Genomic DNA, 25,453 nt, shown 5'->3' on the forward strand with positions numbered 1-25,453 from the left:
TGGTATTACAGAAAATTTACTGGCATGGTTAGAGCATTGGCTGATTGGAAGGAGGCAGCGAGTGGGAATAAAAGGATCCTTTTCTGGTTGGCTGCCAGTGACTAGTGGTGTTCCACAGGGGTCAGTGTTGGGACCACTTCTTTTTATGCTGTATATCAATGATTTAAATGATGAAATAGATGGCTTTTTTGCTAAGTTTGAAAATGATACCAAGATTGGTGGTGGGGCAGGTCGTGTTGAGGATACAGGTAGGATGCAGAAGAACTTAGACAGATTAGGAAATGGGCAAGAAAGTGGAAAATGAAATACAATGCTGGAAAATGAATGGTCATGCACTTTGGTAGTAAAAATAAATGTGTGGCCTATTTTCTAAACGGGGAGAAAATTCCAAAATCTCAAATGCAAAGTGACTTGGGACTCCTTGTGCAGAACACCCTAAAGGTTAACTTGCATGTTGAGTCGATGTTGAGGAAGGTAAATGCAATGTTGGCATTCATTTCAAGGGGTCTTGAATATAAGACTGGGGATGTGATGCTGAGGCTTTATAAGGCACTGGTGAGGCCTCACCTTGAGTACTGCAAACAGATTTGGGTTCCTCATCTCAGAAAAAAATTGCTGACATTGGAGAGCTTTCAGAGGTGGTTCACAAGGATGATCCAGGGAATGAAAGGGTTATCATACGAAGAATGTTTGATGGCTCTGGGTCTGTACTTGCTGGAATTTAGAAGGATGAGGGGGGATCTCATTGAAACCTTTTGAATGTTGGATGCCTGGACAGAGTAGATGTGGAAGAGATGTTTCCCATGGTGGGGGAGTCTAGGACAAGAGGGTACAGACACAGGATAGAAGTCTGTCCATTTAAAACAGAGATGCAGAGAAGTTTAGCCAGAGGGGATGAATTTGTGGAATTTGTTACCATAGGCAATTTGTGGAGACCAAGTTGTTGGGTGTATTTAAGGCAGAGATTGATAGGTTCATGATTGGACACCGCAGCAAAGATTACATGGAGAAGGCCGGGGAATGGGGTTGAGGAGGGGAAAATAGGATCAGCCATGATTGAATAGCAAAGAAGGTTCGATGGGCCAGATGGCCTAATTCTGTTCATTTATCTTACAGTCTTATGGTCTAATTTGAACAAACCTCCTGCCCAAACTACCAGTGTGACTGTGTCCATTGAATCTATTTAGAGTGAAATTGGCCAAGTTGTAACTACTGACCTAAATTTCATGCAGAACTCTGTATCCTCCTTCTGAATGAATGAATAGTCCCCAGAATCTTCCTTAATCACTTGGGACAGCACATGAGGCCTTGTCTGTAATGAGGAGTGGAAGGCAGGAAGATAAATGGTCTCTAGTGCTGACTTCTGAAAAGAGTGAATTGGAGCCATATTAATGATATTGATTTTCCAGTGAGGAACCTCGTTGAACAGGTTTGTGCAGAAGAGCACAGCCTTTGTCAGGATGGTACAAACAGTGAAGAGTCTTTGTGGAGGAAGTCTGTGCTGAAAATCAGAATGCTTAGACATTAATTAAAAATTGTTAGGACTAGAAGGATTTTACTGAGAGGGTTCTTTTATTGGACATGGAATGCTTTGTCCTGTAGAGCACTTGGGATAGAATTCAAGAGAGTTAGATAGCAGTGGAAGGTGCAAGACTCAAACACTGTATGATTAGTTCTGGGGCATTCTCCCAAAGTGCTAGCACAGACGTGGTTGTCCAGTTAATCTCCCTCTCTACCACAAAATGAAATGAGTACCATTGTCTGTGGCCTTGGTGAGTCAATGACCTGTTTGAGGAGGTCTAAATTCAGCAGCATGTAAGGCCTGAGACGTGAGCAGACAGCATACAGGGGAAGCCATTCCTTCACAAGGAGCACACAACCAGGGTCAAGCTGTAGGATGGGACAAAGAAGCCAGAGGTCAGCAGGGGTCGTCTGAGTCTGTGAGCAGGAAGGTCAGGGTGGGGTGAGTTATGATGAGGATTGGCTCACATGGACAACAAGCACGTCACTCGATGAGGAAATTATATCAGAAAGCAGTGTCCGTGCCAGTTAAAATTAATGGCTGGAAATTTCTTGACTGTCAGTGGCCTAAGTGATCTCGAGAGAAGTGAAACACTGTTGTGCTGTGCCTGACTTCACACAAACAGATCTGATGTACTTGGATTGTATATTTCCTCGTAAAGTTCAGACTTAGGCAGATCCCAGTGTTAGTGACTGTTAGATGTCAGCCTCACTATTGTGAGAGTGGAGTGCGGAATAGTTTGACTATTACGTGCTCCCTGGATGTCAGCTTCAGTGCTCTGAGTTGTACAGGAAGCAAATCCCTCGCTGGACATTCAAACATTTCTCTCCTCCTTTAGAAACTATTCTAAACTGACCTTTGACTCCAGCTATCACATCACACATTGTGGCACAATGAACTAAGTTGCAAATGAACTTAATGGATCCCAGCCTGAGCTCCCTTCCTGCCCTGAATCCCTGTGCACAACTAGCTACACAGTGCTTATAAAAAGTATTCACCACCACCCCACCCCCAAGAAGTTTGCATGTTTTATTGTTTTACAACATCGGATTACAGTGGATTTAATTACTTAACTTGGCTTTTTTGACACTGATCAACAGGAAAAGACTCATGTCAAAGTGAAAACAGATCTCTACAAAGTGAAAGAAATTAATTACAGATATAAAACACAAAATAATTGATTGTATAAGTATTTACCCGTTCAAGACAGTATTTAGTAGATGCACGTTTGCAGCGATTACGGCCTTGAGTTTGTAATTGACTGGATAGGTGTCTATTAGCTTTGCATATCTGGACACCGCAATTTTTCCCCAATCTTCTGTACAAAACTGCTCAAGCTCTGTCAGATTGCATGGGGGTTGTGAGTGAACAGCCCTTTTCAAGTTCAGCCACAAATTCTCAATTGGATTGAGGTATGGGCTCTGACTTGGCTATGCTTTGTTGTTTTCAAGCCATTCCTGTATAGCTTCGGCTTTATGCTTGTGGTCATTGTCTTGCTGGAAAACAAATCTTCGCCCCAGTCGCAGTTATTTTGCAGACTGCATCATGTTTTCCTCCAGGATTTCCCTGTATTTTGCTGCATTTATTTTACCCTCTACCTTCACAAGCCTTCCAGGGCCTGCTGCAGTGAAGCATCCCCACAGCATGATGCAGCCATCACCATGCTTCACGGTAGGAATGCTATGTTTTTGATGATGTGCGGTATTTGGCTTATAACAAACATAGCATTTAGTCTGATGGACAAAAAGCTCAATTTTGATTTCATCAGACCATAGAACCTTCTTCCAGATGACTTCAGAGTCTTCCACATGCCTTCTGGCAAACTCATGCTGAGTTATATTGTGTTTTTTTCAACAGTGGTTTTCTCTTTGCCACTCTCCCATAAAACTGTGACTGGTGAAGCACCCCGGCAACAGATGTTGTATGCGCAGTCTCTCCCATCTCAGTCACTGAAGCTTGTAACTCCTCCAGAGTTGTCATAGGTCTCTTGGTGGCCTCCCTCACTAGTCCCCCTCTTGCACAGTCACTCCATTTTTGAGGGCAGCCTGCTCTAGGGACATTTACAGCTGTGCCATAGTCTTTCCATTTCTTGATGATTGACTTAACTGTATACCAAGGGATATTTAGTGACTTTGAAATTTTCTTGTATCCACCTCCTGACTTAAACATCTTGACTGCACACAGATTTCAAAAAACAGATCTCCATTTAACTAATTATATGACTTCTAAAACCAATTGGCTACACAAGTGATGATTTAGTGTGTTATATTAAAGGGAGGTGAAAATTAATGCAATCAATTATTTTGTGTTTTATATTTGTAATTAATTAGCCCAGCAAAGTCATATATACTCTTTACCATGGTGAAGACAGCCACTCCTACAGGTGTAATGTGGGGGTGCATTTTGAACTTTTTGGCATCCTAAACAGCTTTTGGCCCAGTCTTCAATCTGTTTTTCTATTCCCTTCTCAAACACCTTCTGATTAGCACTAAGCAGCTATGACAGCCTCTGATTAGTGCTGCCATTTGGGCTGTAGTTGCCTGTTGATACCGCACTGAGAGCTTTGATTGAGTGACAGTCTAGTTGGCTTTTTCTCAACCATTCACATCCAAAAAGTGCTGGCCCTCCATTTTTTAATAGATGCAGCTCTAACTGCTGTGTTTGACCTCCAGACATTACATTTACCTACAGTTTCCCTTTGGGAAACACTTCGTCACCTGTGTAAGTCTTTAGCATCACTGAGGTCTTCTCTAATAGTATCTTAGCAAAAAGTACTCTTTTTGAAATTTTCTGACTACAGCAAAAAGTCTGTTGTAGTCAGCCTCCGAAATTATAGACAAAGCTAAACCTGTGTCCAGTTCCATTTTCAGTTTTACACCAGACACATCTATTATGATCCAGATGATTTTGTGACCTCCTTAAATTATACTGTGCAGTTCTAGGCATGACAGTTCACCATTGTCAGACTCTATGTTGTCTGATTCTGTTTTACATTCAGTAACTTTATACATTTGCTTAGTTTTGTGTTTGAGACTTTTCACTCAGTCGTGCTTTTTGTCTGCCTTGCACACACCATCTATGTGCCCTTGTCTGTGACACATTCTGCAGAGTTTTTCTTTGAACCAACAGTCATTTGCATCATGAGAGGATTTGCCACACCAATAAAATTTTTGGCTTTTTGCGCCATTCAGGGGAATTTTGTGCATTTCACTTTCTAACCTCCTTTTCTGTAGTTCTGTTACATCCTTTGCTGCAGCCTCTATGATATTGCAATGGTCAATGTCCATTCTAAGGTTAGGTCTCTTTCGGACAGTAACCTCTTTTGAGTGCTTTGCCACATACAGGCCGATCCCTTAATGCATCAGAAAGTCGATCTCTAAAGTCACAGCACTGGGAAAGTTTATGCAGATCCGTAATGTGTTCAGAAATGCTTTCATCTCTTGACTGGTTCCTTTTGTAAAATCTAAACCTCAGCTATTACCAGTGGTTTAAGGCTCAAGTGATTTTGTAAAATTGTAAAAATTTCATCAAAGTCTTGCTTGCTGGCTTTTCAGGGATTACTAAGTTGCATAAGAGACAATATTCTTAGGCCTATTAAGCTAAGAAGTGTCGGGCTTTCTTTCACTTCTCCACATTGTTCGCTTTACAATACAGTTCAACCCTCTCAATATACGATTCCCAGCTTTCAATAGCACTATCAAAATCATTAGCTTTCCCACCTGAAGCCACTGATATGTTATTTTCACTTTAAATTCTGTGTGTTTTTACCTATTACTCACGGCTTTCTTATGCTGTATGCTGTTTAACTCTCGCTGTTTTGTCCCCTAACTGTTGGCACAGTTCGTGATATTCTCTGACATTCAGGTTCATACTCATTGCCAATTTGTTGTGTCTGTGCACAACTATATACATATAAGATAAAAACACGGACACGGGAGATAGCTTTAACTGGTGCTCAGCTCCCTCCAAATGCCATTGTATGCCCAGACAGCAGCTCTTATGTTTTGTAACTCCAAAGCAAAAACTAATTCAAAGGAAAAGACGAGAGTCCAAAATGGGAGTCAGTGACAACAGTAGCAATAGGGGCTTTATATATCATTTTAATCCAATTATTAAAATTAACACCAAAGCCAAATTTCTCTAAAATATTGAATAAATATTTCCATTCAACTCGATCGAACGCTTTTTCAGCATCCAAAGATACAACACGTTGTGGAGTTTTAAAAGAGGATGAATATATACATGTTTTCTATAACATTTAAGAATAAATTGGACAGATACATGGATGGGAGGTATATGGAGGGATATGGTCCGTGTGCAGGTCAGTGGGACTAGGCAGAAAATGGTTCGGCACAGCCAAGAAGAGCCAAAAGGACTGTTTCTGTGCTGTAGTTTCTATGGTTTCTATATAATGTTAAATCGTCTCCGAACATTTGAAAAAGAATAACGACCCTTTATAAAGCCTGTTTGATCTTTAAAAATAATTTTACCCATAATATTCTCCAACCAATTGGCCATTATCTTTGACAGAATCTTAGTGTCGACATTCAGTAATGAAATAGGTCTATATGAAGCACAGTCAGTAGGATCTTTATCTTTTTGATAGTGCATCAGATGCTTAATCAAATAATATATTTACAATATTAGTCAAATATTAATGAAATATTGAATACACAACACTCCTCCCTGCTTAACTGTAAACTAACTCAATATACACAATATACTATACAATACAACTAATAGACAGAGATCCACAGCACAGTAAATTTTAAATTGTCCCATTCAGGTCTAAATATTTAATCACTGTGGAGGATTTCTTATTCTTGTGGGATAACATCTTTCCTGACAAGGGAAGTCACTCTACTTAGCAGGTGTGAAAACAGTCTTAGGTTCTGGGGCCTCCCCCATGGTGGTTATAGGAGTTGACTCTGCGAGTGCAAGAAGTGATTCTGACAGCTCTGGACATCTTTCTTCTAGTTTGTGCATGTTGGACAAAAGTTTATGGTGTACAGCATGGAGACAGTTGCGGCATCAACCAGTACTTTCCTTAATTTGCTTTCAGTTGACCGTATTACAGTGGATATACAAATGATGGATGGATCTCCAATCAAATTGCATTTGTCTCAGCCAATCACACTCTCACAGTGCTAGCCCTCCTGTTTTTACCACATACAAGCCCAGTGTAGCGTATTGGTTATCGTATTTCACTGTTATAAATGTCATTCTTACGGGAGTTATCTTTTATCCAGTATAAGTTCTTAGTTAGGTATCTGCAGGTTATGGTTTGGTGTCTTTGAAATGCCATTCAAACTCTATTTGGGGAGTGTCCAATTCCATTTTAATTAATTTGTCATTCACTTCTGGTGTAAGCCATATTGCTGGTCTTCTTGTTAACCCTAACCCTAAATCTCAAGGCTACACAGTCCTGTGTCACTCTCATCATTACCAGATTTTTCATCAAAATCATGCAGATTAGTGCTGTTTTGGAAACTGCAACTTGATTTTTTATCTTTTTCTCTCTGTCGTCTATTTTGTCCGCTCAACATGTTCTCTGTATGTGTCCTACTTTGTTGCATTTTTTGCAAGTTCCACTTTTAAATCTGCATTGATCAGCTGTATGCGAGCCCCTGCCACAATGGTAACATTATTGTTCAGCCAGGCTGGTTTCTGTTTAGACATCGTAATTTTGTGTACACCCACTTTCATTCATTACTGCAACTCAATTGTGTCTTTGCCGTTTCCATCGATTTGTCTATTTCAATTGCTCTTTTAAATCTAAGGTGTGCTTCAGTTAGGAGCTGATGTTGAATTTTTTTTTGTAATATTCCACAAATCGAATGATCTCTCAGTGCATCATTACCTAAGTGAACTGACAGTGTTCAGACATGCACACTGAAATGGATTCCCCTTCCTTCTGATCTCAGTTATGAATCATAAAGCATTCTGCAATCAACAATGGTTCTGGTTCTAAATGTTCCAACATTTCTTTCACAATATCAGCAAAGCTGATTTCTGATTGTTTGCTTGGAGTAATCAAATGTCCAAGCAAACTGTATGCTTTTAAATCCAATGCACTCAGCAAAACTGGTACTCATTTCTCATTGGCTATTTCATTTGCTTTAAAGTACTGTTCAATCCATTCAGTATACATATTCCAGTTTACATATTTGATTGTATAATCAAATGCATCAATCTTTCTGATGTAGCCAACCATTTCTACTCTTTTTTTAAATGATTATTATCATTATGAACTGTTTATGAACTGGTAAATTCTTCTGTTTTCTGTTTTTTTTACTCAATTGTCTTTCCTTTGGTGAAGAAAATGTGCTGCTCCAAGAAAAAAAGCTGCTAACTCAATCATTTCTCACTGCTCTGTTTTTTAACTTGAATGCCTCACTGCACTTCAATAGATAGGTAGTCATCCTGGATTCATTTTAAAAATACATCACCACTGTTATGTTTTGTAACTCCAAAACATATGAACGGATTGAACTGAAAAGGCGGGAATTCAAAATGTGAGTTTAACTTCAATGAGGTGCTCACATGTGACGTGATGGCCTGATGCCATCACATGCCATAAATGAAGTATTTAAATGAGCAAGGATGCTTAATCAAATAATATATTTACATTATTACTCAAATATTACTGAAATGTTAAATACACAACAGCAGCTGCTGGAAGTAGAGGGAGATACAAGTTGTAGGCTGTAACATCCCCTAAAGAAAGCTGCTGGCCGGAAAGCACTGGCTATTCTCCACTGCAGAACGGTCGGAATAATAGATTCCATTTTTGGATAAAGTGTTAAAACAAAGTCCTGCCTAAGCAATAAAATCACAAACTGCAGATCATCTGGGAGTTACCACATTGTTGTTTGTGGGATAGACAGACAGGATATATCTGAACGAGCAGGTGTGAGCTCTACAGCGGTCATCATCTTCATGCCATGGGTTCCTTATGCACAGACACAAGGATCTCAATAGTATTCGGAGTGCTCCGTCTTCACTTGGAAGGTCCAGGATTTATTAAGAGTCAGTGCAGTTGCTGTGTTTTGTTTTCCACGAGGCAATTGAGCCATAGGAAAGTACAGCACAGAAGTAGGCCCTTTGGCCCACTTAGTCTGTGCTAAACTATTTAAACTGTCTTCTCCCATTGACCTGCACTGGGACCATAGCCTTCCATAACCTTACCATCCAAGTACCTACCCAAACTTCTCTTAAACATTGAAATTGAGCTTGCAGGTGCCATTTCTGCTGGCAGCTTATTCCACACTCTCACGACCCTCGTGCTCCCCTTAAACTTTTCACCTTTCTTCCTTAACCCATGACCTCTCATTGTAGTCCCATACAACCTCAGTGGAAAAAGCCTGCTTACATTTATCCTTTCTATATGCCTCATAATTTTGTAAATCCCTATCAAATCTCCTCTCAATCTTCTATGTTCCAAACAATAAAGTCCATAAGACCATAAGATATAGGAGCAGAAGTAGGCTATTCAGCCTGTTGAGTCTTCTCCGCCATTCAATCATGAACTGATCCAATTCTTCCAGTCATTCCCACTCCCCTGCTTTCACCCCATACCCTTTGATGCCTTGGCTAATCAAGAACCTATCTATCTCTGCCTTAAATACACCCAATGACTTGGCTTTCACAGCCCCTCGTGGCAACAGATTCCACAGATTTACCACCCTCTAACTAAAGTAATTTCTCCACATCTCTGTTATAAACGGACGTACTTCACTTCTGAAGACATGCCCTCTTGTCCTAGACCCCCCTACCATGGGAAATAACTTTGCCATATCTAATCTGTTCAGGACTTTTAGCATTCAGAATGTTTCTATGAGACCCCTGTTATTCTCCTGAACTCCAGGGAATACAGCCCAAGAGCAGACAAACGTTCCTCATACGGTAACCCTTTAATTCCCGGAATCATTCTCGTGAATCTTCTCTGAACCCTCTCCAATGTCAGTATACCCTTTCAAAAATGATGAGCCCAAAACTACACACAAGACTCCAAGTGTGGTCTCATGAGTGCCTTACAGAGCATCAACATCACATCCCTGCTCTTATATCATGTATCTCTAGAAATGAATGCCAACATTGCATTCGCCTTCTTCACCACTAACTCAACCTGGAGGTTAACCTTTAGGGTATCCCACACAAGGACTCCCAAGTCTCTTTGCATCTCTGCATTTTGAATTCTCTCCCCATCTAAATAATAGCTTGCCCGTTTATTTCTTCCACCAAAGTGCATGACCATACACTTTTCAACATTGCATTTCATTTGCCAACTCTTTGCCCATTCCTCTAAACTATCTAAGTCTGTCTTCAGGCTCTCTATTTCCTTAACACTACCCACTCCTCCATCTATCTTTGTATTATCAGCAAATTTAGCCACAAATCCATTTATCGCATAGCCCAAATCATTGACATACATCGTAAAAAGCAGCGGTCCCAACACCGACCCCTGTGGAACTCCACTGGTAACCGGCAGCCAACCAGAACAGGATCCCCTTATTCCCACTCTCTGTTTTCTGCTAGTAATTTCCCTATAATTCCATGGGCTCTTAGCTTGCTAAGCAGCCTCATGTGTGTCACTTTGTCAAAGGCCTTCTGAAAATCCAAGTACACCACATCTGCTACAGCTCCTTTGTCTACCCTGTTTGTAATTTCCTCAAAAAATTTCAGTAGGTTAGTCAGGCAGGATTTTCCTTTCAGGAAACCATGCTGACTTTGAATTGAATTGAATTGGCTTTATTTCTTACATCCTTCACATACATGACAAGTAAAAATATTTATGTTACGTCTCCGTCTAAATGTGCAATCATAGTAATTTATAATAATTTATAATAAATAGAATGGTTAATATAATATAGGGTACACTCAAATCAGCGTGAGTTAACCAGTCTGATGGCCTGTTGGAAGAAGCTGTCCTGGAGCCTGCTGGTCTTGGCTTTTATGCTGCGGTACCATTTCCCGGATGGTAGCAGCTGGAATAGATTGTGGTTGGGGTGACTTGGGTCCCCAGTGATCCTACGGGCCCTTTTTACACATCTGTCCTTGTAAATGTCCTGAATCACAGGATCTTCACAAGTGGGGCTTTCCGTACCACTCTCTGCAGAGTCCTGCAATTAAGGGTGGTACAGTTCTCACACCAGGCAGTGATGCAGCCAATCAGGATGCTCTCAATTCAACTGAACTCCAGGGAATACAGCCCAAGAGCTGCCAGACGTCCCTCATACAGTAACCCTATCATTCCTGGAATCATTCTCGTGAATCTTCTCTGAACCCTTTCCAATGTCAGTATATCGTTTCTAAAATAAAGAGCCCAAAACTGCACACATCACTCCAAGTGTGGTCTCACGAGTGCCTTATAGTGCCTCAACATCACATCCCTGCTCTTATATTCTATACCTCTAGAAATGAATGCCAACATTGCATTCGCCTTCTTCACATCACCTCTACCTGGAGGTTGCCCTTTAGGGCATCCTCACAAGGACTCCCAAGACCCTTTGCATCTCTGCACTTTGAATTCTTTCCCCATCTAAATAATAGCTTGCCCGTTTATTTCTTCCACCAAAATGCATGACCATACACTTTCCAACATTGTATTTCATTTGCCACTCCTTTGTCTGTTCCCCTGAACTATCCAAGTCTCTCTGCACGCTCAACACTGCCCGCTCCTCCACCTATCTTTGTATCATCGGCAAATTGAGTCACAAATCCATTAATCCCATATTCCAAATCATTGACATACATTGTAAAAAGCAACGGTCCCAACATCGACCCCTGTGGAACTCCACTGGTAACCGGCAGCCAACCAGAGTAGGACCCTTTTATTCCCACACTCTGTTTTCTGCCGACCAGCCAATGCTCCACCCATGCTAGTAACTTCCCTATAATTCCATGGGCTCTTAACTTGCTAAGCAGTCTCATGTGTGGCACCTTGTCAAAGGCCTTCTGAAAATTCAAGTGCACCATGTCTATTGCATCTCCTTTGTCTCCCCTGCTTGTAACTTCCTTAAAGAATTGCAGTAGGTGAGTCAGGCAGCATTTTCCTTTCAGGAAATCATGCTGGCTTTGGCCTATCTTGTCATGTGTCTCCAGGTACTCCATAATCTCATCCCTAACAATTGATTCCAACAACTTCCCGACCACTGATGTCAGGCTAACAGGTCTATAGTTTCCTTTCTTCTGCCTCCCACCCTTCTTAAATAGCGGAGTAACAGTTGCAATTTTCCAGTCATCCGGTACAATGCCAGAATCTATCGATTCTTGAAAGATCATTGCTAATGCCTCCGCAATCTCTCCAGCTACTTCCTTCAGAACCCGAGGGTGTATTCCATCAGGTCCAGGAGATTTATCCATCCTCAGACCATTAAGCTTCCTGAGCATGTTTTCAGTCATAATTTTCACTGCACATACTTCACTTCTCTGACACTCTTGAAAGTCCGGTATACTGCAGATGTCTTCCACTGAAAAGACTGATACAAAATACGCATTCAGTTCCTCTGCCATCTCTGCATCTCTCATTACAATATCTCCAGCGTCATTTTCTATTGGTCCTATATCTACCCTTGACTCTTTTTTAACCTTTAGATACTTAAAAAAGCTTTTAGCATCTTCTTTGATATTAGTCACCAGCTTCCTTTCATAATTCATCCTTTCATTCCGAATGACCTTCTTTCTGCAAGTTTGTAAAAACTTCCCAATCCTCTATCTTTCCACTAGCTTTGGCTTCCTTGTATGCCCTCTCCTTTGCTTTTACTTTGGCTCTGACTTCACTTGTCAACCATGGTAGTGTCCTTCTTCCATTTTAAAACTTCTAATTATTTGAAATATATCTGTCTTGCACTTCCCTCATTTTTCACAGAAACTCCAGCCATTGCTGCTCTGCTGTCCTTCCTGCTAGTGTCCCTTTCCAGTCAACTTCGGCCAGTTCCTTTCTCATGCCATTGTAATTTCCTTTATTCCACTGAAATACCAACACATTGGATTTTATTTTCTACTCTCAAATTTCAAAGTGAACTCAATCATATTGTAATCGCTGTTCCCTAAGGGTTCCTTAACCTTAAGCTTTCATATCACCTCTCTGGATCATTGCACGACACCCAATCCAGCACAGCCGATCCCCTCATGGGCTCAACAACAAGCTGTTCTAAAAAGCCATCCCTTACACATTCTACAAATTCTCTCTCTTGAGGTCCAGTACTGGCCTAGTTTTCCCAATCCACTTTCATGTTAAAATTCCCAATGATTATCATGACGTTGCCTTTCTGACACACCTTTTCTATTTCCTTTTGTAATTTGTAATCCACATCCCGGATGCAGTTTGGAGGCCTGTATACAACTGCCATTAGGGTCCATATACCCTTGCCATTTCTTAACTCACCCCATAGAAACTCTACATCTTCCAATCCTATGTCATTCCTTTCTAATGATTTGATATTAATTCTTATACACAGGGCCAGACCACCCCCTCTGCCTACTAACCTATCTTTCCAATAAATCGTATATTCTTGGATGTTCAGCTCGCAATGGCAGCCATCCTTTAGCCAAGTTTCAGAAATGGCCAAATTGTCATATTTGCCAATCTGTAGATGAATTCAAAGATCATCCATTTCATTCCTTATGCTGTGTGCATTCAAATATAACACTTTCAGTGCAGTATTTTTTGCTTTGTGTTTTAACTAAACCACGCCTCTATTCCCCTGTACTTCATCCCAACTGCTGTGATTATGCCTCATTTCCTGCTTGTCCTTTCTATCATCTTGGTTGCATGCTATCTTTGATTTATTTCTGTTTTCCCTGTGCATTAGTCCTAACCTATTGAAGAGCAAGAGGATAAGACGTGAGAGAATAGGACCAATCAAGTGTGACAGTGGAAAAGTATGTATGGAACTGGAGGAGATAGCTGAGATACTTAATGAATACTTTGCTTCAGTATTCACTACGGAAAAGAGTCTTGGTGATTGTAGGGATGACTTACAGCGGATTGAAAAGCTTGACCATTTAGACATTAAGAAAGAGAATGTGCTGGAGCTTTTGGAAAGCATCAAGTTGGATAAGTCTCTGGGACCGGACGAGATGTACCCTAGGTTACTGTGGGAGGTGAGAGAGGAGATTGCTGAGCCTCTGGCAATGATCTTTGCATCCTCATTGGGGACAGGAGAGGTTCCGGAGGATTGGAGGGTTGCAGATGTTGTTCCCTTATTCAAGAAAGGGAGTAGAGATAGCCCAGGAAATTATAGACCAGTGTGTCTTACTTCAGTGGTTGGTAAGTTGATGGAAAAGATCCTGAGGCGCAGGATTTATGAATATTTGGAGACCTATAATATGATTAGGAATAGTCAGCATGACTTTGTCAAAGGCAGGTTATGCCTTAAGAGCCTGACTGAATTTTTTGAGGATGTGACTAAACACATCGATGAAGGTAGAGCAGTAGAGGTAGTGTATATGGATTTCCCCAAGGCATTTGACAAGGTACCCATGCAAAGCTTATTGAGAAAGTAAGGAGGTATGGGGTCCAAGGGGACATTGTTTTGTGGATCCAGAACTGGCTTGCTCACAGAAGGCAAAGGGTGGTTGTAGACACGTCATATTCTGCATGGAGGCCAGTGACCAGTGGTGTGCTTCAGGGATCTGTTCTTGGACCCTTACTCTCCATGATTTTTATAAATGATCTGGATGAGGAAGTGGAGGGATGGGTTAGTAAATTTACTGATGACAAAATGGTTGTGGGTTTTGTAGATAGTGTGGAGGGCTATCAGAGGTTACAGTGGGACGAATATGATGGCAGAATATAGTATTAATGGTAAGACTGTTGGCAGTGTGGAGGATCGGGGGATCTTGGGGGCTGTGTCCATAGGACGCTCAAAGCTGCTCACAGGTTGACCGTGTGGTTAATACAGTACATTGGCCTTCATCATACGTGGGATTGAGTTTGAGAGCTGAGAGGTAATGTTACAGCTATATAGGACCCTGGTCAGACTCCACTTGGATTACTATGCTCACTTCTGGTCATCTCACTATGGGGAAGGATGTGGAAACTATAGAAAGGGTGCAGAGGAGACTTACAAGGATGTTGCCTGGATTAGGGAGCATGCGTTATGAGAATACGTTGAGTGAACTCAGCCTTTTCTCCTTGAAGTGACGGAGGATGTGAGGTGACTTGATAGAGATGTATAAGATGATGAGAAGCATTGATCATGTGGATAGTTGAAGGCTTTTTCTCAAGGATAAAATGGCTTACACGAGGGGGCACAGTTTTAAGGTGCTTGGAACTAGGTACAGGGGGATATCAGGGGTAAGTTTTTTTTTTTTTTTTTACGCAGAGAATGGTGAGTGTATGGAATGGGCTGCTGGTGACTGCGGTGGAGATGGCGACGATAGGGTCTTTTAAGAGACTCTTGGATAGTTTCATGAAGCTTAGAAAAATAGTGTTATGGGTAATCCTAGGTAATTTCTGAAGTACGTACATGTTTGGCACTATGCTTCTATATTTCTAAAGCCTGATTTATACTTGTGCATACAGGCTACGCCACACCATAGCCTACACCATAGGCCTGATTTATAATTCTGCATAGCCCTACGCCATAGCGAGTATATGTTGTGTGTGCGTCGCTCTGCAATTCACCACCAAAATGCTAGTTGGTGGTGGGGTTTCTATGCCCGTGTTAATTTTGTGAGATACATGAACAAGGAAATGCATTTCAAATATTTTCAGATGTCGGCAGGTAGATCTGACGATTTGGTTCATCATCTCCAACCGTTTATTTCGCATCAGTGTACAGACATGGCAGAGAAAAGCAACCGGAAATGCGTAGGAGAAAATACGATGCTACCAAGCAGACCAATCACAGTTGTTGCGGTCTGCGTAGCTGCAACACGCGAGTTACTTTTTTGGGGAGGTGCACGTCACCCTACGGCGTAGTTTTGATGCAGAAGTATAAATCAGGCTCAACTCCTCTCACATACCACTGTAATTTCCTTTACTCCACTGTAATACTGATACATCTGATTGCAGCTTCTCCTTCTCAAATTTCAAGAACAGGTGGTGTTGAGAGGCTACAGAAGGACAGAAGCAGATGGCATGCAGTCTTAGGATCTGTATGGTTCTGCACTTTGGTAGCAGAAATAAAAGCATGGTATATTTTCTAAATGGAGAGAAAATTCAAAAATCTGAGTTGCAAAGGTATTTGAGAGTCCTTATGCAGCATTCCCTAAAGGTTCATTTGCAGGTGGAGTTAGTGGTCGTGGAGTCATAGAAAAGTACAGCACAGGAACAGGTCCTTTGGCACATCCAATCCATGCAGAACCATTTAATATGCCTCCTCCCATCCATCTGCACCAGGACCTTAGCCCCCCATACCACTAATGCCGATGTACGTATTCAAACTTCGCGTAAATGTTGAAATTGTGCTCATAGGCACCACTTGTTCCAGCAGCTCATTCTCATGACGTTCTGCGTGAAGAAGCTTCCCCTTATGTTCCCCTTAAACTTCTCACCTTACACACTTAACCCATAGAACTACAGAATACTACAGCACAGAAAACAGGCCATCTGGCCCTTCTAGTCTGTGCTGAAACATTATGCCACTAGACCATTGACTTACATCCAGTCCATAACCCTCCAGACCTCTCCCATCCATGTACCTATCTAATTTATTCTTAAAATTTAAGAGTGAGCCTGCATTTACCACGTCCGATGGCAGCTCGTTCCACACTCCCACCTCTGAGTGAAAAAGTTCCTCATAATGTTTCCCCTAAACATTTCCCCTTTCACCCTAAAGCCATGTTCTCTCATATTTGTCTCTCCTAATCTAAGTGGAAAGAGCCTATTCACATTTACTGTCTATACCCCTCATAATTTTGTAAACCTCTCTCAAATCTTCCCTCATTCTTCTACGCTCCAAGGAATAAAGTCCTAACCTGTTCAATCTTTCCCTGTAACTCAACTCCTGAAGACCCGGCAACATCCTAGTAAATCTGCCCTGCACTCTTTCAATCTTACTGATATTCTTCCTATAGTTAGGTGACCAGAACTGTACACAATACTCCAAATTTGGCCTCACCAATGTCTTATACAACCTCCCCATAACATCCCAACTCCTATACTCAATACTTTGACTTATGAATGCCAGGATGCCAAAAGCCTTCTCTATAACCCTGTCTACCTGTGACACCACTTTCAGGGAATTATGTATCTGAACTCCCAGATCTCTTTGTTCCTCCGCACTCTTCCGTACCCTACTATTTACTGTGTATGTCCTACCTTGATTTGTCCTTCCAAAATGCAACACCTCACACTTGTCTGCATTAAATTCTATCTGCCATTTTCTAGCCCATTTTTCCAGTTGGTCCAGATCCCTCTGCAAGCTTTGAAAGCCTTCCTTGCTGTCCACAACGCCTGCAATCTTAGTGTCATCAGCAAACTTGCTGATCCAATTTACCACATTATCTAGATCATTGATATAGACAACAAACGACAATGGGCCCAGCACAGATCCTTGAGGCACACCACTAGTCACAGGTCTGCAGTCTGATAAGCAATCATCCACTACCACTTGGTCTTCCCCCACACAGCCAATTTTGAATCCAGTTTACATCGTCTCCATGGATACCTAGTGTCTGAACCTTCTGAACTAACCTCCCATGTGGGACCTTGTCAAAGTCCTTACGAAAGTCCATGTAGACAACATCCACAGCCTTTCCTTTATCTACTTTCTTGGTAACCTCCTCGAAAAACTCTACAAGATTCATTAAATATGATCTACCATGCACAAAGCCATGCTGACTATCCTTAATCAGCCCTTGGCTGTCCAAGTACTTGTATTTGCGATCTCTCAGAACACCTTCCAATATATCTGATCTTGCAGAACGCCTTCCATGACCTTTAGTTGTAGTCCCACCCAACCTCAGTGGAAAAAGCCAGCTTGCACTTACCTTATCTACACCCTCCATAATTCTGTATACCTCTATTGATTCTCCTCTCAATCTTCTACATTCTAAAGTATAAAGTCTGACCTTATTCAACCTTTCATTGTAACTCAAGTCCTCCAGACCTGGCATCATTCAGCCCTTCTGGCCACACTGCCGAGCAATCCCCCAATGTAATGCTAGCCCAGTCACGGGACAATTTACAATGAGTAATCAACCTGCCAACCAGTATATCTTTGGACTGTGGGAGGAAACTGGAGCACCCAGAGGAAACCCACTCAGTCATGGGCAGAACAGGCTAGAATAGAACCCGTGTTGCCCATACTGTAAAGCGTTCTGTTAACCACTCTGTTACCATACCATCTCTCAGGTTTTATAAAGCACTGGTGAGGCCTCTCTTGGAGTATTCCGAGCAGTTTTGGCCCCCTTATCTAAGAAAGAATGTGCTGACATTGGAGAGGGTTCAAAGGAGGTTCATGAAAATGATTGCGGGTTTGAAAGGCTTATCAGATGAGTGTTTGATGGCTCTGGTGGTCTTCTCACTAGAATTCAGAAGAATGAGGGGGTATCTCATTGAAACCTACCAAATGCTGAAAGGCCTTGATAGAGTGGATGTGAAGAGAATGTTTCCTATGGTGGGAGAGTCTAAGGCCAGAGGATGCCACCTCAGAACATAGGGATATCCATTTAGAATGGAGATGAATAGATGTTTCTTTAGCCAGAGAGTAGTAATTCTGTGGATTTGTTGCCTCAGCCAACTGTGGAGGGCAAGTTATTGGGTATGTTTAAGGCAGAGGTTGATAGATTCTTGATTAGTCAGGGCATGAAGGGTTATGGGGAGAAGACAGGAGATTTTGGCGGAGAGGGAAATGGATCAGCCATAGTGAAATGGCAGTGCAGACTCGGTGGATTCAATGGGCAATTCAGCCTCTATATCTTATGGTCTTATGGACTGAATGGTCTACAGCTGGATGTGAATTGCTTGCATTTGAACCTGTGATCACTGTCATCTAGACCCAAGAACACATGGCTGCCACGGCATTGAAATTATAGAAATAGGAATACAGTGACTTCTAGCTTGGCCAAGTCAAGGTGATGATGCCCGGCAGCTGAGCTAATGTTCAGGTTTTCCTTCTTTCCTAACAGGGTGAAAGTCTGGGTCAAGGCTCTTTTACGAAGATCTTCAAAGGAGCAAGAGAGGGGAATGCAAACAATGACGTTTTCCAGATGGAGGTTTTACTGAAAGTGTTGGAATCCTCCCACAGGAACTACTCTGAGGTAATCCAAAGGTTTACAAGGTTTCAAAGGTACATTTAATTTCAGATAAATGTATACAATATACATCCTGAAATTCTTTATCTCTGCAAAGATCTACAAAAAACAGAAGAGTGCCCCAAAGAATGAATGACAGTTAAATATTAGACCCCAAAGTCCATAAGATGATAAGACACAGGAGCAGAATTAGGCCATCTGGCCTATCAAGTCTGCTCTGCCATTCACTCATGGCTGAACCATTTTTAAAAATCTCCTCAACCCCAGTTCCCAGCCTTCTCCCCGTAACCTTTGATGCCATGTCCAATCAAGAACCTATCAATCTCTGCCTTAAATATACCCAACGACCTGACCTCCACAGCTGCATATGGCAACAGATTCCATAAATTCACCATCCTTGGCTAAGGGAAATTTCTTCACATCTTTATTTTGAAAGGGCACCCCTCTATCCTGAGGCTGTCCCTCTTGTCCAAGACTCACTCACCATGGGAGACATCCTTTCCACATTTACTCTGCCTAGGCCTTTCAACATTCGAAAGGTTTCAGTGAGATTCCCTTCATCCTTCTGAATTCCAGTGAGTACAGGCCCAGAGACATCAAACGTTCCTCATATGAAAACCCTGATGATTCCTGGATGAACCTTGTATAATTTCTAGAATCATCCTTGTGAACCTCCTCTGGACCCTCCCCAATGCCAGCACATCTTTTCTAAGATAGGGACACCAAACCTGTTCACAGTACTCAAGGCGAGGCCTCACCAGTGCCTTATAAAGCCTCAGCATCACATCCTTGCTCTTACATTCTGGACTTTTTGAAATGAATACTAACATTGCATTTGCCTTCCTCACCACCAACTCAACCTGCAAATTAACCTTTAGGGTGTTCTGCACAAAGACTCCCAAGTCCCTCTGCATCTAGATTCCTGGCTTTTCGACCCATTTAGAAAATAGGCCACACATTTATTTCTACTACCAAGGTGCATGACCATGCATTTTCCAGCATTGTATTTCATTTCCCACTTTCTTGCCCATTCTCCTAATCTGTCTAAGTCCTTCTGCATCCTACCCGTTTCCTCATCACTACCTGTCCTTCCGCCAATCTTCGTATTATTTGCAAACTTGGCAAAAAAAGCCATCTATTCTATCTTCTAAATCATTTATATACAGCATAAAAAGAAGTGGTCCCAATACCAGCCCCTGTGGAACACCACTAGTCACTGGCAGTCAACCAGAAAAGGATCCTTTTATTCCCAATTGCTTCCTACCAATCAGCCAATGCTCTAATCATGTTAGTAACTTTCCTGAAATACCATGGGCTCTTAAATTGGTAAGCAGCCTCATGTGTGGCAGCTTGTCAAAGGCCTTCTGGAAGTCCAAATATACAACATCCACTGCATCCCCTTTGTCTATCCTACTTGTAATCTCCTACAAAGAATTCCAACAGGTTTGTCAGGCAGGACTTTCCCTGAAGGAAACCATGCTGACTTTGTATTATCTTGTCATGTGTCACCAAGTACTCCATCATGTCATCCTTAACAATTGACTCTAACATCTTCCCAACCACTGACAGGCTAACTGCGTCACAATGGGGTGCTGGGAATGGACCCAAATGCAAGACACAGACACTGAAGTACAATGAACAGGACTTGACTAGAGCAAGGACGTGACAGGATTCAGGCAAGGAGCAGGGACAAGACCACAGACTTGGGCTAGGGAAAGCAGGACCAGGACTAGGAACCATGGACTATGAGACAAGGCTTGGACTCCAAGCCCGAGACTGGACAAGGACCCAGAACCTGAGTCTTGCCTCGGGCTCAGACCCCAGAACCAGGCAAGGATACGAATTGGCTTCCGGCTGGGGTCGTGGGTCTTGAGGCTGCGGGGTCCTCGAGGTTTGCATTTCCTGGAGCTTGGCTGCAAGATCTTCGTCTTGAAATGCGGAGACTGATAACTCGGATGCTGGAGCTGAGAGACAGACTGGGAACTGAACATCAACATACAGCCAGGACTTATCCTTCGACAAGCCAGGACTCATCTTTAACACAACACTAACATGAGACAGGACAGAACATAGACATAGAGCCGGGACTTATCCTACGACAAGCCAGGACTCAGCTTCATCTCCACACCAAGGTGGGACAGGTCCACCTGTTGGGTAACAGCAGGACAGCCAGTTACCCAACAGAGGCAAAGATAAGACATGTCCCCCCCACAGGGCAATGGCAAAACAGCCTGACTTACCCCACAAAGGCAAAGACAAGACATGACCCCCCACAGGGCAACAGCAAAATAGTCTGACTTACCCCACAGACGCAAGGACAAGAAGAGACAAACACCAAAGAACAACAGACAGTTCCATTTCTGCTCCAGGGGAGCTCCAAGTCTCAGTTCAGCCTGCAACCCCAGTTGGCTACAGAAACAGCTGGATCCCTACCTAGCTCAGAGTGGCTGGCCCAGGAAACAGCCAATTCCACACCACAAAGACTACTCCAACAAGTGGCAACAAGGCTCCATGAGGCAGTGGTCCTCCAACCAGGCCTAGAGATCATAAATGGTTTCACTAGCCTTCCATCAGCAGATTACTCCAAGGGGGACTGACAAGACAAACCAGCAGCCCATACTCACCCCCAAGGCTTCTTATATTGCAAGCCCAAAGATGGGAATCAGGTGCCTATGATGAACTCAAACAAGGGTCAGCTGGAAGACCCGGAATCCTGCGTCCACGGACCGGACCATGAACTGGAATGGGGACTTCACGGACTGGACCATGCCAAACTGGTCTATAATTTCCTTTCTGGCTGCCTTTCTCCTTTCTTAAAGAGTGGAGTAACATTTGCAACTTCCCAGGCCTCTGGCACCATGCCAGAGTACAATAATTTTTGGAAGGTCATTTCCAATGCCACCACAGTCTCTAATGTTACCTCTTTCAGAACCCTAAGATGCAGTTCTACTGGTCTGGGTGTCCTATGTAACTTTAGGTCTTTCAGCTTTTTGAGCACCTTCGCTCTTGCAACTGTAACTGCACCCACATCTCTTCCTTCACACACTACAACATCTAGCATACTGCTCGTGTCTTCCACAGTGAAGACTGATGCAAAATACACATTTAGTTTATCAGCCATCTCGTTGCCCCCATTATTATTTCTCCTGCCTTATTTTCTAGTCTTCCTATACCCACTCTCATTTCTCTTTTATTTTTAACATACTTGAAATAACTTTTACTATACACTTTGATATTATTTGCTAATTTGCTTTCATATTTCATCTTTTCCCTTCCAATGATTTTTAGTTGCTCTCTGTAGGCTTTTAAAAACTTCCCAATCCTCTCTTCCCACTAATTTTTGCTTTGTTGTATGAGACATAGAAACAAAACACAGAAAACCTGCAGCACAATACAGGCCCTTTGGAACAAAATGCTCTGCCAGACATGCACTTACTTTAGAAATTACCTCTCTATTTTTCTAAGCTCCATGTACCTAACCAGGAGTCTCTTATAAGACCCTATATCAATGCCTCCACCACCATTGCCAGCAGACCATTCCATGTACTCACCAATGTCTGTGTAAAAAAACATACCCCTGACATTTCCTCTATACCTACTTCCAAGCACCTTAAAACTGTGCCCCCTCGTGTTAGCCATTTCAGCCCTGGGAAAAAGCTTCGGACTATCCACACAATCAATGCCTCTCGTGATCTTATATACCTCTATCAGGTCACCTCTCATCCTCAGCCTCTCCAAGAAGAAAAGGCCGAGTTCACTCATCCTATTCTCATAAGACATGCTCCCCAATCCAGGCAATAACCTTGTAAATCTTCTCTGCACCCTTTCTATAGTTTCCACATCTTTCCAGTAGTGAGGTAACCAGAAGTGAGCACAGTACTCCAAGTGGGGTCTGACCAGGGTCCTATATAGCTGTAACTTTACCTCTTGGCTCTTAAACTCAATCCTACGGTTGATGAAGGCCAATGCACCATATGCCTTCTTAACCACAGAAGCAACCTGCACGCAGCTTTGAGTGTCCTATGGATTCGGACCCCAAGATCCCTCTGATCCTCCACACTGCCAAGAGTCTTACCATTAATACTACGTTTGTATATTCTGCCATCATACTTGATCTACCAAAATGAACCACATCACACTTATCTGCGTTGAACTCCATCTGCCACTCCTCAGCTTAGTTTTGCATCCTATCAATGTCCCTTTGACAGCCCTCCACAGTATCCACAACACCCCCAACCTTTGTGTCTTCAGCAGGTTTACTAACCCATCCCTCCACTTCCTCATCCCAGTCATTTATAAAAATCACGAAGGGTAGGGGTCCCAGAACAGATCCCTGAGGCACACCACTGGTCACCGACCTCCATGCAGAATATAACCCATCTACAACCACTCTTTGCCTTCTGTGGGCAAATCAATTCTGCATCCACAAAGCAATGTCCCCTTGGATCTCATGCTTCGTTATTTTCTCAATAAACCTTGCAAAGGGTACCTTATCAAATGCTTTGCTGAAATCCATATACACTACATCTATTGCTCTACCTTCATCAATGTGTTTAGTCACATCCTCAAAAAATTCAATCAGGCTCATAAGGCACAACCTGCCTTTGACAAAACCATACTGACTATTCCTAATCATATTATGCCTCTCCAAATGTTCATAAATCCTGTCTCTCAGGATCTTTTCCATCAACTTACCAACCACTGAAGTAAGACTCACTGGTCTATAGTTTCCTGGGCTATCTCTACTCTCTTTCTTGAATAAGGAAACAACTTCTGCAACTCTTCAATCCTCCGGAACCTCTCCCTTCCCCATTGAGGATGCAAAGATCATTGCCAGAGTTTCAACAATCTTCTCCCTCACCTTCCACAGTAGCCTGAGGTACATTTTGTCCATTCCCGGATACTTGCCCAACTTGATGCTTTCCAAAAGCTCCAGCACATCCTTTTTCTTAATGTCTATATGCTCAAGCTTTTCAATCCACTGTAAGTCATCCCTACAATTGCCAAGATTCTTTTCCGTAGTGAATACTGAAGCAAAGTATTCATTAAGTATCTCCACTATCTCCTCAGGTTCCATTCACACTTTTCCACTGTCACACTTGATTGCTCCTATTCTCTCACGTCTTATCCTCTTGCTGTTCACATACCTGTAGAATGCCTTGGGGGTTTCCTTAATCCTGCCCGCCAAGGCCTTCTCATGGCCCCTTTTGGTTCTCCTAATTTCATTCCTAAGCTCATTCCTGCTAGCCTTATAATCTTCTAGAACACTATCATTATCTAGTTTTTAGAACCTTTCTTAAGCTTTTCTTCTTGACTAGATTTTCAACAGTCTTTGTACACCACGGTTCCTGTACCCTACAATCCTTTCCATGTCTCTTGTAGGCTTATCTGCATATTGTGTCAGGAAAGCTTCCTTACAAACTCCCTTTCTTTTGCTTTTACAATAGCTTTGACTTCCTTTGTCAGCCACAGTTGTATTATTTTACCATTTGAGTATTTCTTCATTTCTGGAATATACATGTCTTGCACCTTCCTCATTTTTCTCAGAAACACACTCCATTGCTGTTCCGCTGTCATCCCTACAGCAGCTACCTCCAATTTACTTTGGCCAACTCCTCTCCAATACCACTGTAATTTCCCTTACTCCACTGAAATACTGCTACATCAGACTTTACTTTTTCCCTATCAAATTTCAAATTGAACACAAGTATAATTGGTTCTTTTACCTTATCCTCCCTAATCGTCTCCAGTTCATTACATAACACCCAATCCAGTATAGCTCATCTCCTAGTAGGCTCAACGACAAACTGCTCTAAAAACTATCTCTTAAGTATTCAACAAACTCGCTGTCTTGAGATCCATTACCAACCTGATTTTCTCAATCCTCCGACATGTTAAAATCTCCCATGACAACCATAACGTTGCCCTTTTGACTCGCCTTTTCTATTTCCTATTTTAATCCTTGGTCCACCTCCCAGCCACTGTTGGGAGGCCTCTATATGACTGCCATCAATGTCCTTTTACCCTTGCATTCTTAAATCAGCCCACAAGGATTCAACATCTTCCGATCCTATGTCACCTCTTTCCACTGATTTGATGTTATTCTTTACCAGTAGAGTCACACCAACTCATCTGCCTACCTTCCTATCCCTCCACTATAACATGTAACCCTGGACATTCAGCTCCCAACCACAACCTGGCAATCTGTAATATTGCAACAAGATCATTCACCTTATTTTTTATACTATGTGCATTTTGATACAACACCTTGAGTACAGTATTTGCTATCCTTTCTGCACCCCACCCCAGCTATCCCCTTCCAAGCATAAACAGCAGCAAAGCAATGATCCCCCCTCCCCCACCAGCGAAAAAAACTTCGGTGACCCGACCGAGCACTCAAGCATGCAGCAAAGCATCAATATAGACATAGACTTGCAGTACCCCAAAGGCTACTCATTCACCCAGTAATTTGACATACCACAGGCTCTCTGTCTCTCCCTAATAAGGGAAAAAGAGATGTCTCCATTTCTCAGTGAGAGAGGGGATATAACAAAGAACTCACTGATTTACAATGTTAAAAGTCTCTCCTGAGCTCTGTACCCAAAGAACTCGTGCCTCTGGGCACACAGCTAGCAGCCAGCTTGCTGCTTTCGATCTTCTTTCTCCCACAACACACTGCCTCAATGTTTTATTCTGCTCCACAGTGATTCTCGTTGGTTGACA

At 42.4% G+C, this 25,453-nt stretch overlaps 1 protein-coding gene across 2 annotated transcripts in view; it reads left to right on the plus strand.

Annotated features, from left to right (window-relative positions):
- Positions 1-25,453, plus strand: part of LOC140192256 (tyrosine-protein kinase JAK2-like) — a 203,347-nt gene that overhangs the window by 96,211 nt on the left and 81,683 nt on the right. For both annotated transcript variants that reach the window (XM_072249929.1, XM_072249930.1), the window contains exon 12: positions 18,605-18,736. In XM_072249929.1, the coding sequence (XP_072106030.1) occupies positions 18,605-18,736 (132 nt within the window). The remainder of the gene's footprint in view (positions 1-18,604; positions 18,737-25,453) is intronic.

Source organism: Mobula birostris (genome assembly GCF_030028105.1).
Source record: "Mobula birostris isolate sMobBir1 chromosome 26 unlocalized genomic scaffold, sMobBir1.hap1 SUPER_26_unloc_1, whole genome shotgun sequence".
Taxonomy (NCBI): domain Eukaryota; kingdom Metazoa; phylum Chordata; class Chondrichthyes; order Myliobatiformes; family Myliobatidae; genus Mobula; species Mobula birostris.